This window comes from Emys orbicularis, chromosome 2 (assembly GCF_028017835.1).
Source record: "Emys orbicularis isolate rEmyOrb1 chromosome 2, rEmyOrb1.hap1, whole genome shotgun sequence".
Classification (NCBI taxonomy): domain Eukaryota; kingdom Metazoa; phylum Chordata; order Testudines; family Emydidae; genus Emys; species Emys orbicularis.
Genome location: NC_088684.1, coordinates 240,060,520 through 240,079,758, shown reverse-complemented (window position 1 = coordinate 240,079,758; position 19,239 = coordinate 240,060,520). Strand labels below are relative to the sequence as shown.

The window sequence follows — 19,239 nt, the reverse complement described above, 5'->3', positions numbered from 1 at the left end:
TGCATGAAATTCCTTGGCTAAAAAACCATAGATGAGTCACTAATTTTCAGAGGTCACAAAACATGTTTTCAGATTCATGTAATTGATCTTCCTTTTATAACAGTGAAAATATCCAATTAAACAAATATTTAAAACCCACTAAAAAGGGGAAAATATACATACCACGTTTGTACAGATAGTAGTAGCTTTTATCAATCAGTTTTAATAAATCTGTAATAAGCCAAATACAAGCAATATTCCCTCTAAAATGAACAGGCGGACTCATTGCACAGTAGAGCAATTTTTGATGATGTTGGGTTTTTGTTTCATATGACGGTAGCACTCAAATGCCCCAGTCAGGATTGGCTAGTTGCCTCTTCATACCATCTGTCCTGAATAAATCAGTTAGCATAATCCAGTAGCTTTTAGAATAACCTGAGGCTTGTCCTGAGAAAATTCTTCCTAAATAGATGCAAAATGTTAGAAGCAGAAACTGTCAAGCTAATTTGGAACCTTTCCTGCTAGATAACAATAGATGCATACTTGCTCTTTTATTTAAAGTGTGCTGTTAAGACAGCATTGTCGCTACAATAACCAGTTTTTGTTACACACAGTCATTAGAATAGGTTTTTCAACAGTCATAAATACACAGTCACTAAACTATGTAAAAACAGCAGGAAACTTGAATGTGGATACCCTAATCTTCTTCAAGTGCTTGCTCATGTCTATTCCAATATAGTTGCATGCACGTTATGTGCACCATCGCTGGAAGTTTTTCCCCTAGTTGTATCCGTCCAGTCGATTCTGGTACCCCCTGGAGTGGCGCCTTCATGGTGTAGTATATAGACACCTGCCGACCCTCCACCTCCTCAGTTCCTTCTTCCCATCCATGACAGTCGCTGGAACGCTCTTGTTCTCTTGCTCTGTATGCAAATACTCCTTACCGGTTCTCTGTAAAATAGAGTGTAAATAGTTCAATTAGTCGGTAGTTAGCAAATAGTTAGATAAGATAGAATATTTGTAAGCTCCTGCGCCACCGCACCTACCGCCACGGGCCCTGGGGCATGCCTTGGTCTCAGAGATTCAAGTAGTGTGCAACGTGCCACAAGCCCATGCCGTAAGCAACCCGCATGATAGCTGCCTGAAGTGCCTGGGAGAGAGCCACATTCAGGATAAATGCCGAATCTGTAACAACTTTAAGCCCTGGACTAAGAAGAAGAGAGACAATAGACTAAAATTTCTCTTAATGGAGGCAGCACTTCGCCCTTAATCGAAACCCAACCCAGCTCCGAGCACTTCCTCTGTCAGAAGTGCCCTGGCCTCATTTACAGAGGCTCAGCAAGACCCGGGATCCCTGGCACTGGTTATGCAGCACCAACACACTTCCCCGACTGCCAAGAAGTCAACCCTGGCTGGTTGGGACTGCTCCCCATCACCAGTGCAGAAGTAAAGGACAAAGAAGTCGTACCGGGGACAATCCCCTCTGAGAAAAGCCACAGACAGAGTGAGACCTGTGCTGGGCCACTCTCACATGGGCAGCAACCAGGCTGCACTGTTGACTTCAGCCGCGGGAAGGGACCCGTTGAGTCCGGTGCGCATGGACTCCCCACCTAGGGTGTGCTATAGAGATGACTCAGCCCTGGCCGTGTCAACTACGCCAAAAGCATATGAGGCAGTGAGAGGCCTTCTGTCCCTTCCAGCACCTTCTCTGAGCTGAGGCCCGTCAGGGGCAGCCCCGGTACTGTAGGAACCTGTCCCACAGAGGCAAATGCTTGTCTTGGGCAAGCCAACAGTGATGGTGAGACATCGCCTGGCATCTCTCATCCTCTAGGGGCTCCACTCCTCGCCGATTGCAGCCCCGGTGCTGGTCACAATCCCGGCGCCGGTCGCAACACTGGCACTGCTCCTCATTGAGGTGCCGATCGTGTTCCTGGAGCAAATGACCATTGAGGCACCGCTCCTCAACACGGTTTCACTGCATGGCACTGATGGGTACGGCACCGTCATGATCACTCAGGAACGGGTCCTCAGGCTCCAGAATTGCTGGCAGGGTCTTATACCTCGCAACAGAGGAGACATCAGGTGGATCTTGGGCATCCTGTGCCAGTGACCCAGGGGTTGGTCCAGCCAACATGGGGTCCAGCCCTCATGAGGTCCAGAAAACAATTCAGGACCTGCTGTTTGAGGGAAATTTCCTCTTTTCTGATTAGATGGACGCCCATCTTCATAATCTGAAGGATTCCAGGATGACTCTGAAGTCGTTAGGACTTCACACACCGGCCCTGGCTCATAAACATTATAAGCCCCAACCTAAGAGTCGATTCTACCAGCCTCATCAACAGCAGAGGCAGGACTTTGGTCGGCGGAGGAACAAGGGCTTTAGGAGGAGGCATACACCTCATGCCCCTTCAACATCCACGTCTGTGCCCTCAAAACGACCAGCGGGGTCTAAGCAGTCCTTTTGAGGGTGAGCCCGAGGATGGCACACCAGACCAAAGCCTGGATATTACCTCTGTTTGTGGACCATTTGTCCCATTTTTACTGTGCCTGGATCAACATCACTTCGGACCACTGGGTGCTCTGCAGGATAGAAGTGGGATATACCCTGCAGTTAATTTCTTTCCCTCCTTCCCATCCTCCCTCCCTGTCCCTCTTCAGGGACCCTGAGAATTCTGGCCCAGAAAGTACAGTCGCTCCTAAGGGTGGGAGCCGTGGAAGTGATTCCTGTGGAGTTAAGAGGCAAAGGGTTTTACTCACACTACTTCCTGATCCCGAAGGTCAACAGGGATCTCAGACCCATCCTAGACAAGTTCATGAAGAAGTTGAAGTTCTGTATGGTTTTCCTGGCTTCTAATATCCCTTCCCTAAGATCCAGGGGACTGGTTTGCTGCCCTATCAGCAGCTCCACGAGTATTCATGACGTGCATGGCAGAGGTGGTGGCCTTTCTCAGGAGGCAAGGAGTGCACGTCTACCCTTACCTGGACAACTGGCTGATCAAAGGTTGGTCGAGAGATGTGGTGGAAGAGCATATGAACCTCGTACAGTCCACTTTCAGGAACCTGGGGCTCCTGATAAACGAGCACAAGTCGACTTTCTCTTCTATTCAAAGGATAGAATTCATAGGAGCGATTCTCGACTCAAACCAGGCCAGAGCCTCCTTGCCGGAGAACTGGTTCAGGGTCATCCAAGAGATCATAAACAGCCTGAAATCCTTTACCATCACCTGAGGCTCCTGGGACATATGGCCTCTTGTACCTACATGGTGCAGCATGCGCAGCTCAGACTGCGGGTTCTCCAAGCCTGGCTGGCATCGGGTGACCAGGCCATCACCCATTGCACAAGGTGATCACTTTTCCCTCAGCAGGAATGCTCACTCTCCAGTGGTGGCTGGACTGAGACACAGTGTGTGCCGATATCTCCTTTACAAGGCCCACCCCTTTGATGTTGCTGGTCACTGACAATTCGGACGTGGGATGGGGAGCTCACTTGGGGCCCCTCAGTACTCAGGGCCTCTGGACGCCAGAGGAATTAGCCCTACATATCAGTGTCAGGGAATTAAGAGTGGTGCACCTAGCCTGTCAGGCATTCTGTCACAACCTACATGGCAAATGCATGTCACAACTACAATGTTTTATATAAATAAACAGGAGGGGGGCCCGCTCCTCTCCCCTGTGCCAGGAAGCGCTGAGGCTATGGGAGTACTGCATAGTCCACTCCATTTCCCTGGAAGCCTCCTATCTACCAAGCACTCAGAACAGGCTGGCAGAACAGGCTGACAGATCCTTCACCAATCATCACGAGTGGTCCATCTGACCAGACATCTTGAATGCAGTTTTCCAGAGGTCGGGGTTTCCCCAGGTGGAACTGTTTGCAACCAGATTTAACAAGAAATGCCCCCAGTCCTGCTTCTACCTGGGGCACAGCTCAGGCTCGCTCTCGAATACCTTTCTCCTTCCCTGGAGAGGGAGGTTTCTCTACCCCTTTCCTCTCACGCTTATCCATAGGGTATTACTCAAGGTAAGGAGGGACAAGGTGCACATAATCCTTATAGCACAGGCATGCCAGTCAGGCTTCCAGTGCTCCCGGACTTGATCGCCCAGGAGCACAGATGTATGCTCCACCCGAACCTGGAGTCCCTACACTTGTTGGCCTGGAAGCTCCATGGCTGAGTGAGACAGAAGGAGACTGCTCGGCACTGGTGCGAGTTGTCCTTATGGGTATCAGAAAGCAGTCAACTAGAGCGGCCTATTTGGCTACATGGAAGAGGTTTATGCTGTGGTCACTGCAGAGAAAGATTCTACCTTTGGAGGCCCCACTGCCCGTTATCCTGGACTACCTGCTCTACTTGAAGAAGGAAGGTCTTGCGGTATCGTCCATCAGGGTTCACTTAGCTGCGATCTTGGCCCCAGCAGTGAATGGACAGTCGGTATTTTCAAACCCGATCTGTGCCCAATACTTGAAGGTATTAGAGCGTTTGTATCCACAGGGGTGCCAACCTCTGCCTCCTTGGGACCTCATCTTGGTACTGTCAAGACTGATAGGGCTACCGTTCGAGCCAATGGCAACATGCCCCTTGCTCTACTTGTCCTGTAAGACAGTCTTCATGGTAGCCATTATTTTGGCCAGAAGAGTCGCAGAAATTCGGGCCCTCACCTCTGAACCACTGTATACAGTTCTCTTCAAAAACAAGGTCCAACTTCGACCACATCCATCCTTCCTTCCGAAAGTGGTCTCTTATTTTCACAGTAGCCAGGACATTTTTCTTCCAGTATTCTATCCCAAGCCTCATGCTCATAGGCAAGAGCAGAGGCTATGGTCTTTGGACGTTAGATGTGCACCTTTTTACATAGAAAAGGATCAAGCCGTTCCAGAAGACCACTCAGCTTTTTGTCGCTATCGCAGAGAAGATAAAGGGGAATCCTGTCTCGTCACAGATAATCTCTTCTTGGATCACATCCTGCATCCGCATGTGCTACGACCTAGCTTAAGTGTCACCTCCGTGCTTGCCAGCACACTCCACAAGATCGCAAGCCTCTTCAGCGGCATTTGTGGCTCGAGTCCTGATCCTGGATATCTGCAGGGCGGTGACCTGATCTTCTATCCACACATTCACCTCGCACTATGCCATCACTCAACAGGTCAGAAATTCTGCAGCTTTTGGTACAGCGCTCCTCCAGTCTGTGTCTCAGCGAAACTCCGATTCCACTACTTAACTGATTGCTTGGGAATCACCTATATTGGAATGGACATGAGCAAGCTATCAAAGAAGAAAAAACGGTTACTAACCTTTCTGTAACTGTTCTTCGAGATGTGTTGCTCATGACCATTCCGCAACCCGCCCACCTACCCCTCTGTTGGAGTTGCCGGCAAGAAGAAACTGAGGAGGCGGCAAGGCGGCAGGTGAATATATACCGCGCCATGAAGGCGCCGCTCCAAGGGGCACCATAGTCAACCTGACGGATACCACTAAGGAAAAAACTTCTGACGATGGTGCACCCTAAACGCGCGCACCTATATTGTAATGGACATGAGCAATACATCTTGAAGAACAATAGTTACAGAAAGGTTAGTAACTGTGTTTTCTTTTTCAGGATTACTAGCTAACTGGTTGTATGTATTTGGAATATAATTGGCTCTTTATATGGAAAAGAATGCTTTAATTCATTCCTTTATTCAAACAGACTGACTAGATTTATTCATTTCAGTTAAATCCACTCAGTCAAGCATGCTCATGTTTTAGACGCTAATGCATATTATATGTTGAAATGCAATGTAACTAAAAATTGTTTTTCCTTACAGAAACTAATCTCTGAAGTGAAAATTCAGGTGGATAACCAGATCCAAGATCTACACTTTAATATAACTGCAATCTGTCCTGATGGAAGTAGAAAAACAGGCATGGAAGGATGCAAAAATGTGGCCTATAATGAAGAAGTATGTTGAGTTTCTCAGTCGCAAAGGGATTGAGTTATTTATTGTATTTTTCTTAGTTGTATGGTATCTTCTAGAGCTTTTTTAAGACTGAAAGTAGATTTCTGTGTTCTTGATCATCAACTCTCCACATTCTCCTTGGCATTATTTCTCCTGAACCTTATTTAAAATCAAAAGCTACTGTTTGTTCTCAGTGATCTCATGGAGATAAGGTTCAAAGCATTGTTGTCAACCATCTAAATAATATTTATGAGGACCATTCCCCACAGCCCAGCACTGAATGCACTCATGTTCTATATGAAAGGTCTCTTCAGCTGAAGAGCCTTACAGATATGCAAGGAGAAGAGAAGAGTCATTAGAGGCAGATTGACAACTGCTTGGCCATGGCTTGGGGCATTTTTTTTCTGCTTCTTTGTTTAAAAAGTGTGTCTTCTACACATGCCCAGAGATCCTGGTAATTGGTATATTGTGTAAATCAGATTAAAGTGTCAATTTATGTCCATCTGGATCATTATCCTCTAGTGGATGTAATTGGTTCTATTTGTGTGTGCATTTATATCTTTATTCTATTGCTTAAATTGGCAAAGTAATTTATTTAATTCATTAAGAAGAGGTCTATGTTTTTTGGAGTGTAAGTTCAAGGAGTTCTGTTCCTGTTACTAAGGTTATGTAGCTTAGCTAAAGTCACTCATGTCTATGTATGTATGCAGTCACAAATCAGTGGATTTGCTGTGTGAAATTTAGAAATTACACTATGCTTTATACTTGTCTAGATTTTGTTTGCATGACTAGTTCCAGATGGGCTTGCTAGTTTTTTCCTTTAAGCTCAGCTACAATGTTCCCACCTATGTTTGTCATAGGTAGTATCATTGTAATTAGTTTTGTTGTCCTTTTAATAAAAAAAAAAGCCATTTGATTGTAAAGGATAGCAAATGTGGTCCAAAACCAGCAGCAGCTGAAAATTAGCCTTCTTCAAGAGGTTAACTTCTTAACAGTAAATCTTCCTTTTAGTATTTGTTTACTTGGAGAATGCTTTTCCTTAACTCTCACATTCCTTTCATTGCACAATCCTCCTTTCTTTCTCCTCCTACCAAAACACAAAACTGTTCTATGCTTTGGAAGATTCTGTGACCTCTTCAGGGTATAAGCACTTCAGCTTGTCTTTCTATTAAGGCTGGTCATAATGTTTGGTGGTATTCATACTGTGTCCTAAAAGCATGTTACTCCTTTAAATGTTGTACAGTGGTGGCCCAGGATTTTAGGCTCATGCATCAAAAAAACACGGGAAAAAGACAATATACCATGTCCTGTTGCTTGGAGGCACAGCTTTTCTCTTTGTTATCCATGTACAAATCAGGTCTGAGGCTTTCTTCAGTCTGGTCCCAAGATAGAGGTAACTGCCAAACAAAGTCTGGCTTTCTCCAGGTGGGGGTCAGAGAGGTGGGGGGAGGGGGGAGAGAAGAAAAGGAGAAATAATAAGCAGTTTTAGTTTCTTGTACTTAGTCCAACTTCTTGTGTAATACAATAGTCAGTTTCTTATTTTCGGTATCTGGGCTTTGATTTGGAAGTCTACAGACCTAGTTACCTCCTTAGACTGGAGGAAACATTTCCTTCTTCCCTAATTCTTTTGCCACCCCTTCTTTCTGTTTATATTCCTGCTCTGATGAATACAGATGGGAGTTTTCCCTTTCCAATCAGCAGGCTGAGCAGCATTGGTAGGGTTGCCTTCACAGGCAGTACCCTACCAATGAAAAAGACAAGCACCAAATGTAAAGGTTTTAATACTCGGTTGACCCAACCCATGGGAAAATATTTACTGCCTTCAAAGTTTCCAAAGGCCATGGGTTTTAGTTCATCAGTGGGCTGGCATATCAAAGAAGATGCGTATCCCATGACAGAAGGACCAGAAGAAAAAAGGACAGCTCTGCAGAAGTGATTTGCAGAACTACTACTGCCTTTAGCTCTCTACAGTTCTATGTTCTGGGTCTGTCTGTCCTTCTCCTGCCCCCTGCTAGAATCTGGATAGCCACCAAGAGCTCCCATAGCCCTCTCTGCACCACAGGGCAAGAGTTGGATGTGCCCTGGGCTCAGACTTCAGGCTGGTTCTTGTTGTTGTTTTTGTTACATTTGTATAAGATCCAGGGGGTTGGAGGGAGGTTTTTCCCACGCCTAACCATTTGAAAGTAGTGGGGATATATTGTTGAAGATTCCTTAGAGGATGGTCTACTCCATCATCCCCTCCAGCTGGCTTTTTTGTCTGGTGGAAGAAGGTTTGATGAGTCCCTGGTTTCTGTTTGCTTATAGCAGGAATGAGTTGGCAGCCAGAAAGATTTCACTCTGTGCAGTCTACAGTCCTTATTTTTTTCCTTGCTCATTTATAAGTCATGAAGGGAAGAACCTACTCATGCACTCATTAACCTGCCAGCAACACACAGTGTTAAGGGTCCTAGTGATCTCATATTTTGCATATTGGAAACTAAGTGTATGTAGTCCTCAAGTAGCAGAGGTCATGCATGGCCAATCCAAGGTATTCATGCAGAAGTCCTAAAAACCAGATCAGGTCTCCAAAGGAAACATACATATGGTATAATTCAGATTGCATAGTGAACCTTCAAATATTTACTATTTGAACTTTGTTTTATTTGCTGAGCTAGTGTTGGTGAAATGCCAAAAAGTGTAAGTGGTGTTACAGGCTTAACAGTGCAATAGGCATGTATATGTTGTTCAAACAAATACTTTTATTTTTGTCTTAAAGTGACACAAAGATTATCAATATGTTAACTCACTGATGTTAGGCTACTCCGAAAGGTTGATACATTTGTATTGGCATAAATTGTAAACTCTTCATGGCAGGGACGTGTCTGTTGTACGGTGCAGAGTCCCGATTCTGATCAAGGTTTCTAGGGGCTGTCATAATGTAAATAATAACAAGACAAGGAAATTTCTAACATCACTGTCAGAAGTTAGAAATAGAACAGCTACCTTTGCAAATTCTGTATTCCTTTGTTTAAATCTGCATTCTGCAGATCGTTTTCAACATGAAATGTAAGCTGTTGTTGGTCTTGTACTATTGGGTTTCACTATGCTTGTTACTTTTGTCATTACTAAAATATGATGCATTCATCAATTGCTACTGTGTCTTCAGTCTTATTGCTTGGTAAGTATTACAAGTGGTATGATTTCTTGTTTAATTTATGATAGAATGTTGAAACAATTTACAGGAAATAATTACTACATTATAAATGCAGTATTTATTTTTTCTTAGGTGCTTTTTAATGTATCAGTTGCAATGAAAGGATGTGGTCCAACTGAAGGAAGAAAATATGTGATAATCAAACCTATTGGTTTCAATGAAACCACCATAATTAATATATATAAAAATTGTGCCTGTCAGTGTGAGGACAGTGCAAGGCACAAAAGAATATGTGTCGATGAAACTTTTCTCGATGGTGAAAGCACCCATTGCGAAGACACTAACTGTAGTTCCAGTGAAGATACGTTTCCTTTTGAGACATGTAAGTTGCACCCGGACCAGCCCATCTGCAGTGGTCAAGGAGACTGCATAGGTGGAAGATGTCTCTGTCACAAAACCAGGCTGGGCAAAGTGTATGGCAAATACTGTGAAATGGATGACTTTTCTTGCCCGTATTACCATGGAAACCTGTGTGCTGGTAAGCTACAGAATTTACGTGTGTTTTTGCTCAACCGTGTGTTTATATACAGTATGTAGTCTAACAATAATGAATATGGTTGTCAAACACTAAATGTTTCATTAAGTTAATTTATTTATTTTTAAAATCTGGTAGAGTGTCTGTAGCTCTGGAGACTGAAGTCCTCTGTTAACTACAGGTGTCTCAAAATCTCCTACACTTTTGAGATTGTCTGAACCAAAATCCTGGACTCAAACAATCTCTAAATTCAAGAATTTCAAGACTAAACTCGTACATCTTTTTCCAGAGAGGCTTATCCATGATACCAGTATTGTTATTTCTGTAAAAGAAGAGAAGCAACTTCTACATATGAATCTGTGTGAACACCACCAAACTTTGGGAAATATCTTTCTGGATCTGGATCTGATTTTGTGTGTCAGGCTCATCTCTGGTTATATTATGACATGGATTCCGAAGAAGATGCAAGTGCATAGCATAGTATAACTACAAGTCACCCAAAATTAATGCCATCAGACCTTAGGTTGATCTTCAATTTCATACGCTAACAAACAGACTAAAGTAGGTCAAAACAACCAAGCAAAAAAACAGGACAATGTGAGCAGAATGAAACCAAATGAGCTCTTGATTTGGTACTTGAAACCTTCATTCCATTCTTGGGGTGAAATTCTGTTCACAAAGAAGTGTGAAAATGAAAATGTTGCCTGAGGCAGGAGTGTGACATGAATGCCAAAACACCATTACAACAGAAGCAAAGATGCAGACTGTACCCAGTACCATTGTTATCTGTCAGCCAAAATTATTTTCTCTTTCTCAATGGAAGTAAAATTTAATTTTTTTTAATTTTAAAATAACTTAATATGTAAATATCTTTTTTGTAGTCCTCACTGTTCAACGAAATGCATCCATGTATTTAATTTCACTTCACTGTATAGTGCCCAACCTGTGCATTGATGGTCAAACTTAGGTCACATTTACAGTAGTGCAAATTTAGAACTCCTCTGACTTCAGTAGAGTTATTCTGGTTTAACGCTACTGTAATTGTTGCAGTACCTGAGTAGGCTGCCCACACTGAGACCCTTTTCCAGTCCCTTGAGAGTGCATCCCTTTCAAGTGTCAGGCATCCACTTCTCTTTGGGATGAGATCTTCCAATCCAGCCACTCTCCAGCTGAGTTTCTGGGTTACTTCCCTGGTTGCCAGCCGTGTTATTTAGCAGGTTCAGTGAGCTTAGCACCTGCAAGATCTTTTTCTCTGGGCGCCTATGACAGCCTACATTTGCAATAAAAACAACGAGGACTCCTTGTGGCACCTTATTTGGGCATAAACTTTTGTGGGCTAGAACCCACTTCATCAGATGCATAGAGTGGAAAATACAGGAGCAGGTATAAATACATGAAAATATGTGAGTTGCCTTACCAAGTGTGAGGTCAGTCTAACGAGACAATTCAGTTGACAGCAGGATACCAAGGGAGGAAAAATAACTTTTGAAGTGGTAATGAGTGGTCCATTTCAGACAGTTGACAGGAAGGTGTGAGTAACGGTAGGGGGAAATTAGTATTGGGGAAATTAGGTTTAGGTTTTGTAATGACCCAGCTACTCCCAGTCTTTATTCAGGCCTAATCTGATGGTGTTCAGTTTGCAAATTAATTCCAGTTCTGCAGTTTCACGTTGGAGTCTGTTTTTGAAGTTTTTTTGTTGAAGAATTGCCACTTTTAGGTTTGTTATTGAGTGACCAGGGAGATCGAAGTGTTCTCCTACTGGTTTTTGAATGTTATGATTCCTGATGTCAGGTTTGTGTCCCTTTATTCAGTTTATTCAAACCAAAGCATGTTTTATTTTTCCCAACAGGTACACAGTGCTTAGAGAAGTAGATTTAAAATAACTGACCTACACAAAAGTTCCCTTACCTAAGCTTAACATTTCTATCCAATGCTCGGGTTGGTCCGACTTGTTCCCCATCTCTGAGCTGGGACAACCAGCCTGTACTGCTTACAGCCTTCTTCACTGGAGACCTCACAGCCTGTCAGCTTTTTCCTGACACACCCAGGGCTGCCTCTCCCAGCTGATCCCCTCTCTCTCCCCGCAAAAAAACCCTCCTTTTCCAGGGGCACCTTTTAAAGCATTCCTAGTCTTTTGATCTTTTAGGGTCTCTTTTGATCCCAGGCTTAGTCTTGGGAAGAGTAAAACATCCTAACCTGGATGGAGCCAGCCAGGCAAATTCTCCCACTAGCTGGAGGGCCTATCCGTTATATTAATTCCATGGAAGAAAACCAAGATACTTGAGAGAATGTCTTACCTGAGTCGTTGTTTTACCTTTCCTGTTCCGTTCTGTAACATCTTCTTTACAGCGTCCTTTGATATAGCTGTGTGCATTCAATTAGGCAGCAATACAAAACAGAACAAGAAAACAGACTTATAATACATTCATAAAAATACATGTTCCCAGTTCATCACAGTAACTATGAACATAACTTTGCTTAGATGAAGTAGAAATAATAGTGTGTGATCATTTAAATAATTACAGTATTGTAATGCATATGCACAAGCGGAGGGAGTTAAGGTTTACTTTTCACTTTTCCTGATTTTTGAATGCCTAACTTTGCAACTGTTTTCTTAACATATGCTTTATATATTAGAATATAATAATAAATGCCTATGGTCTTCTTTTCCCCCCCAGAAAATGCAAAGTTTAAAAGTATCTTTAGTCACATTTGGTGGGAGGTGCGGGAGGAATAGACACTACTATATGTCAAAAGTGAAACTATACAAGTGTCTACAACATGGAAAACACATACCTGCACACATTTTTAGCTGCCTCAGGCTCCCACAGTTTTACATAGAAAACTCTAAAGGAGGTAAGGGCTTTTATATAGCCCTTGACTCCTTCAGAGTGTATGCTTAAATTCCCATTGACTGAAGCAGAGCTCATTACATGTTGTTGTTTGTTACTGTGGTTCTAAATTAGATACAGACCTCTTTCATTTAGAACACTAGGAGATGGTTGTTATAGTCCTGTCTTTAAAAACAAAAACAAACTACCATTCGTACATAATTTTTTTCAAACCTTTAGAGCTTGGCCAAATCAAACTATTTTTCACTAAAGCACTAAAATGAATTTTTCATCCCTAAAGACGATCTCCTTTCTAGATGTGCACTTTTTAACCCTATCTGCTTCAATGTGAGACCTGTTTAGAAAATTTCAGAATAACATTGTATGATGAGAACAGTGTCACTGCTTTTTTTCAGATTTTCCAAAAAAAAAGTTGGGTATATATCATGCTGGGGAAATTTCAGCCTGAAAGGTGAAAATTTCAGTAAGTTATGAGCAAAACAGGTGCTTAGGCTGACTTGGTGTCAAGTATCAGGGGGTAGCCGTGTTAGTCTGTATCTACAAAAACAATGTAGATAACATCCACTAATGTTAACAATGTATAACATCCACTAATGTTATATATGCCATCATGTGCCAGCAATGCCCCCCCGCCATGTACATTGCCCAAACCGGACAGTCCCTCCACAAAAGAATAAATGGACACAAATCGGACATCAGGAATGGTAACATACATAAGCCAGTAAGTGAACACTTCAATCTCCCTGGTCATTCTATTACAGATTTAAAAGTCACTATCATTGAACAAAAAAACTTCAGAAACAGACTTCAAAGAGAAACAGCAGAACTAAAATTCATTTGCAAATTTAACACCATTAATCTGGGCTTGAATAGGGACTGGGAGTGGCTGGCTCATTACAGAAGCAGCTTTTCCTCTCCTGGATTTGACACCTCCTCATCTATTATTGGGAGTGGACTACATCCACCTTGATTGAATTGGCCCTGTCAACACTGGTTCTCCACTTGCCAAGTAACTCCCTGCTCTCCATGTGTCAGTATATAATGCCTGCATCTGTAACTTTCACTCTATGCATCCGAAGAAGTGAGGTTTTTACCCACGAAAGCTTATGCCCAAATAAATCTGTTAGTCTTTAAGGTGCCACCAGACTCCTTGTTGTTTTAGGCTGACTTAGTTTTTCCATTCTAACTCGTTCATTTCTGAGAGATCATAGAAAAAGGCATCTGAGACAAAAACACAGAACGCCATTTTGACCTCAAATGGCAATACAACCTAATAAATAATGGGATAGATCTTCCCCTTACCCTGAGCTGCATGGACAGCGACAGTTATGTTTCTCCATGTCAGTATATCGGCCATCTAAGTAAGCTGTCTGCACGGTTTGGAAACGGATTACTGTAAAGGCCCTTCTCAGTGAGTTATTAAACAGACTGTCTAAATATCTGCCATACCCATGAGTCTTTTTAATAAGGGAAAACTAAGGTGACATTTGAAATAGAAACAACTGCCATATATAGTTGCTTATTAATATCTTCTATTCTCCACTTGAATAGGGATTTCACACTTCTAAATTTAACTCTAATCATTTCCGATTCTGAGAAATCTAGAGAATGCTAAGGATTTTGAATATGCTCTAGCCAAGACGCACACTTACTAAGGCAGATGGGGATTTGACTGAACACTTATATACTCTCTGATGTTGCAGGCAATGGTGAATGTGAAGCTGGTAAATGTAAATGCTTTCTCGGCTGGGAAGGTGACCGCTGTCAGTGTTCACTATTGACAGCAAAACATTGCATGAATTCCCAAGGCCAGATTTGCAGTGGAAGAGGAGCATGTGTATGTGGAAAATGCGAGTGCACTGATCCAAGGAGTTTTGGCCGGTTTTGTGAATATTGCCCTACTTGTAACAATGCCTGTGACGAAAACAGGTATGTTTCTAATACTTGACTTAATTTCCATTTTTAATGTTGTTGTCCTTTCCCAGAATATTCCCATTCAGATGCTGTATACATTAGAATTTTATTCTCAGTGTAACCTTACTTAAACATGAAGCTTTGAGTCTCGACTTGAGGCTCGGACTGTACAATTCATCTACAGCTGAGGTATTCATGCTGACATGCCCAGATCCACGTGCAATGCACTGAAACTTACTTTTTTTTTTTTTTTACCTGTAGTATCCCATTAATTGTAGTCAAGATGGTTGTTTTATATATTTCTCCATAAATACAGGATTATCATGGCAACATATTTTCCCACTGCATTATTACTAAACTGGAATAATTTAGAGATGGTCTGAAAGTGGTATCTGCTACACACATCACTAACCCTTTATCAGGAAGGTTAAAACATAAAAAATAACGTTGCTGCAATGAAAACAATGCTATTCATAAGTGGTTAAGGGAACACTGTTGTTTTGGGAACAGAGTATTAAAGGAGGGTAGTATATTCATTCATTTGGTTCCGAATACATCCTCTAAAGGGCTGGGGGGGAAAGTGCAGCTTTGAGTTTTAAAGATGAATACTTAGGGTGAGTAATTCTGCTCCCATGTGCGAAGAGGTAGAAAGGGATCAATCCTGTTGCCATGCTTACCCTTGCAGAGAGACTAGTCGCAACCCTGCCCTTGTGCTCTCTCCCCAAATAAGACAAGGAAGAATGAGCCTGGAGACAAAGGGCTTGTCTACAGTCAAAACATGACAGCAACACAGCTGCACTGCTGCATCTGCACCGCTGTAGCGCTTCAGTGTAGACACAATCTACGCTGACGAGAGGGATTCTCCCATTGGTGTAGGTAATCCACCTCCCTGAGAAGCGGTAGCTAGGTCGACAGAATTCTTCTGTCAACCTAGTGCTGTCTGTGCAGGGACTTAGGTCAACTAAACTACGCTACTCAGGGGTGTGGAGTTTTCACACCCCTGAGCCACATACTTATGCCAATCTAATTTTCTCGTGTAGATCAGGCCTCAGCCATGTGTCTGCCTCCCCACTAGCCAGCAGAGCTGGGCTAACAAGGGGGAGTAAATTCTCCACTCTTTCAAAGATTGTAGCAAGAACTACATGCTCCTGAAGGCTGCTTCCAAAAGCTCCTGCTGGAATGTTGCATCATTCTGCAATCCCCATTGTGGGCAATTTAACCCTTCATCTAAAAAAGTAAACAGTAAGAATAGAAAGAATTGATATTCACCAGTTGAATTCTGAGCTGTTTAGTATACATGCTGTTGGAGGAAAACTCCAGACCATGTCTGAAGAGGTGAATGCTAAGACTTGGCAGCATGATGTGAAAATACAATATCTGGGTTATAACTGAAAGTCAAAGGGAGTTAGTGCCAATGCCTTTGAACAATCTCTCAACTTGATTAAAAAGTCAATTGCATTTTTTGGTAACATTAATGATGTTTGTTTTCTGTAGTCATTTAAAGTTCAGTTCTACTCTGAAAGTAGTAGTAAAAATGGCACTACCTACTCCCTGTTTGTATTCAGAGTCTGATCTGTTGACATTTAGTGACAACAGTAAGTTGTTTGCTACTTTACTTCTGTAGGCACTGCAGACCCAGCCCTGTGTAGACAAGGTGCTCATGTCTATTCTTCCTAATGTATCATCAAAAGAATTCCATTTGCAAGGCTAAATGTTTCCCTGTATTATTGCCGTGAAAATGTGGTGTAAGGGGGAATAAGTGGACTGCAGGATCGTTATTACTATTGATGATGCATGAAAGGAAGGAACCCACCTTTATTTTAGTAGCTCATGTTGAGTTTGTGGATCTGATAGCTAAAGAAACCACAGGGTAGATTCTGCACCTCCTTAGATGTACAGCATGAAAGGTGTAGTCCAGGGTCAGGGGAGGGTGGCTTTGAGCCAGCATCTGACTATTTTACTTCACTACTTTTCACCAAATAGTTTTGAAAACCACATTGGGCTAAAGTAGAGAGACAAGGTGAGTGAGGTAATATCTTTTATTGGACCTGTTGATGAAAGAGACAAGCTTTCAAGCTACACAAAGCTCTTCTTCTGGTCACTCTATTAGCTCTAGGTAGCTTGAAAGCTTGTCTCTTTCACCAACAGAAGTTGGCCCAATAAAACATATCACCTCGTCTCTCTAATATCCTGGGACCAACTCGGCTACAACAATACTGCAAATAACAATGGGTTAAAATATTGCAAGAGAGAGACAGCATGTCTCAAAGTTAATAAATAAATGCTTCAGTATTTTTCTAGCAGCAAGAGAACATTATTTGAACACAATAATTATTCTGTTGATTTAATCGTTTAAGGAAAATGCAGTGAAGTTATAATGGTGGTTAAGTGCTATATTTATATGTTCATTTTCAGGAATTGTGTTCAGTGCCATTATTCTAACAATGCATCACAAACTACACATGACCAGTGCAAAACCTCATGTGCTTATATGGTGCATTATATTGATCCCGCATCAGGTATGTAAAAACCTAGCTTTGCCTAATCACTTCATTAAAAGTGTGAAAGCCATCAAAATTCATAGTAGAGGATCCACACAACCCACTTGGCATCACTTAAGAACCATTTAATTCTTTAAAATTGAGTGTAAGTTATGTATAGGACTCGGTATAGGCCCTCTGCATTGTGGTGAATTTTTCCCCTCAGTTAACAGTCAGGGCCGGCTCCGGTTTTGGCCACCCCAAGCAGCCAAAAAAAAAAAAAAAAGCCGCAATTGCAATCTGTGGCGGCAATTCAGCGGGAGGTCCTTCTCTCCGAGCCGGAGTGAGGGACCATCCGCCGAATTGCCGCTGAATAGCTGGACGTGCCGCCCCCTCCGGAGTGGCTGCCCCAAGCACCTACTTGACAAGCTGGTGCCTGGAGCCGGCCCTGTTAACAGTTAATACTTAATTGTAAAAAAGCCTCCACTCTTCCCTTCCCTTATGCCTTCCTCAGCCCTGCAAAATTCAGTACATCTTGACGTGTTATTTTGTAACAAAATTAAATCTGATATCGTCCTGCTTAAATATTCGTATGAATGATGGATTTAAAAATTGGCACTGATGCACAGATATTTCTGTAATAACATTCCTTGCTCTAGTTAGCATTTATATTCTTCAAGAGTAGATTGTGATTGTTTGAAGAAAGTTTGTTTTGCTTCAGGGAAAATGAAAGATAAATAATAACAGGAAATGTGATTGGCAAGCATTGCTTAATCAGATTTCCCAGATCCTTGAGAAGCTGCATCCAATAGTGAATCCTGCCTCAGTAATGTTTAAAGAAAGATTTACAGAAATGTATTATGGTAGCCATATGTTTTACTACTTCTCATATGTTTACATTATTTCACATTACGAGAGCTGAACAAATGAAGTAGAACGCATAGCTCAATGAAACATTTTAATGTGTCTTAAGTATACACAGCTGTAAGCTAATGAGGGTGTGTAAAAGTCTTTCTCTATTAATAAACACATCCAAAGCCCATTCAAGTGACAGGGCCCAAATGGCAAAGAAAATTACATATATGTAATCACTTTTTGTCAGTTAATAGCTTTACGTAGATATTTTGTTTTAAAGAGGCATATAAAAGTGACAGTGATTCTATTTGGGATTTATGAGAAGGATCTGTAGATTTTTAAAACCATTAGAGTCCCAGACTATTGAGAGAAGCAGCTTGGTGCGGTGCAGTGCATAGGGTATGGGACTGGGAGTCAGGAGACCTGGATTCTATTCCTGACTTTGCTACTGACCACCAGGAAAAGTGACAAGACTGAGTTTTACCTTCCACACTTTGTCTGTCTTGTCTGGGGCAGAGACTGTCTGGTACTGTGTTGTGTGCCTAACACAATGGAGTCCTGACCTCTAGGTGCTACTGTAACATTAAACAATACAAAAATTGTGACCCTGTATCTGGATCTTCCTAATTGGAATTTTTTTCCTGATAAAGCTATTTTAAAAATAGTTTGCATATGGCAATGTGAATAATTATTCCTTCTTCATTAAATACTTTCACACATACAATCATTTGGGGTTATTTTAGGAATTTGGTTTAGTGAAGCTATGCTAAATTAATGTGCAGTGTTAAATTCAAACTTGGTTTAATGGGTGGCCCATATCAATATTTAGCTTTACACTCTTGTTTTCCTTTTATTGCAGAATGTTTCTCTGACCCAAACTACTTTAGAATCTTTTTCATAATCTTTATAGTTACATTTCTGATTGGGTTGCTTACTGTACTTATCATCAGGCAGATAATTCTACAGTGGAATAGCAATAAAGTTAAATCTTCCTCAGATTACAGAGCATCTGCAACAAAGAAGGTAATTGATTTCAGAGAAAATCATATTCAGTACTTTTTTTTTTTTTTTTTTTTGCTTGCATATAAGTGTTAGCTATTTGTTGCTAAACTGTATCTTCTCCTTCAAGGATAAGATGTTTTTGCCTACTGTTTGTACGAGAACAGTAACATACAGACGTGACAAACCAGAAGAAATAAATATCGACATCAGCAAGTTACGATTAAATGAAACTTTCAAGTGCGAGTTCTGAAGACTGTTTTCTGCAAATCTCTATTTCCATCATTTTCTAATTTTAAAAAGCTATTTTATTTTTACTGTGTAAGAGTCTTGACTGATGCTATTTGTTTTTGTGTCATGCATTTTTTGAATACTGTAACAAACCAACATGTAAGCATAGTCACATAATGTGACTACGTTTGAAGTTATGGCTGCTGTATTTTATGAAAGAGAAATGTGCATTACTACTGTTCAAGACCATTAGTGTTGGTGTAGCACTTTAATGTAAAATAATTTATTTAGTTATGGCATAGAATGTAGATATGAACAGGGGGGACAAA

At 41.8% G+C, this 19,239-nt stretch overlaps 1 protein-coding gene across 1 annotated transcript in view; it reads left to right on the top strand.

The window, feature by feature from the left end:
* Nucleotides 1–18,932, top strand: part of ITGB8 (integrin subunit beta 8) — a 70,858-nt gene extending 51,926 nt beyond the window's left edge. The window contains exons 9-14 of the mRNA XM_065399516.1: nt 5,780–5,914; nt 9,177–9,582; nt 14,135–14,360; nt 16,761–16,864; nt 18,540–18,703; nt 18,810–18,932. Of these exons, the coding sequence (XP_065255588.1) occupies nt 5,780–5,914; nt 9,177–9,582; nt 14,135–14,360; nt 16,761–16,864; nt 18,540–18,703; nt 18,810–18,932 (1,158 nt within the window). The remainder of the gene's footprint in view (nt 1–5,779; nt 5,915–9,176; nt 9,583–14,134; nt 14,361–16,760; nt 16,865–18,539; nt 18,704–18,809) is intronic.
* Nucleotides 18,933–19,239: the final 307 nt, after the last annotated feature.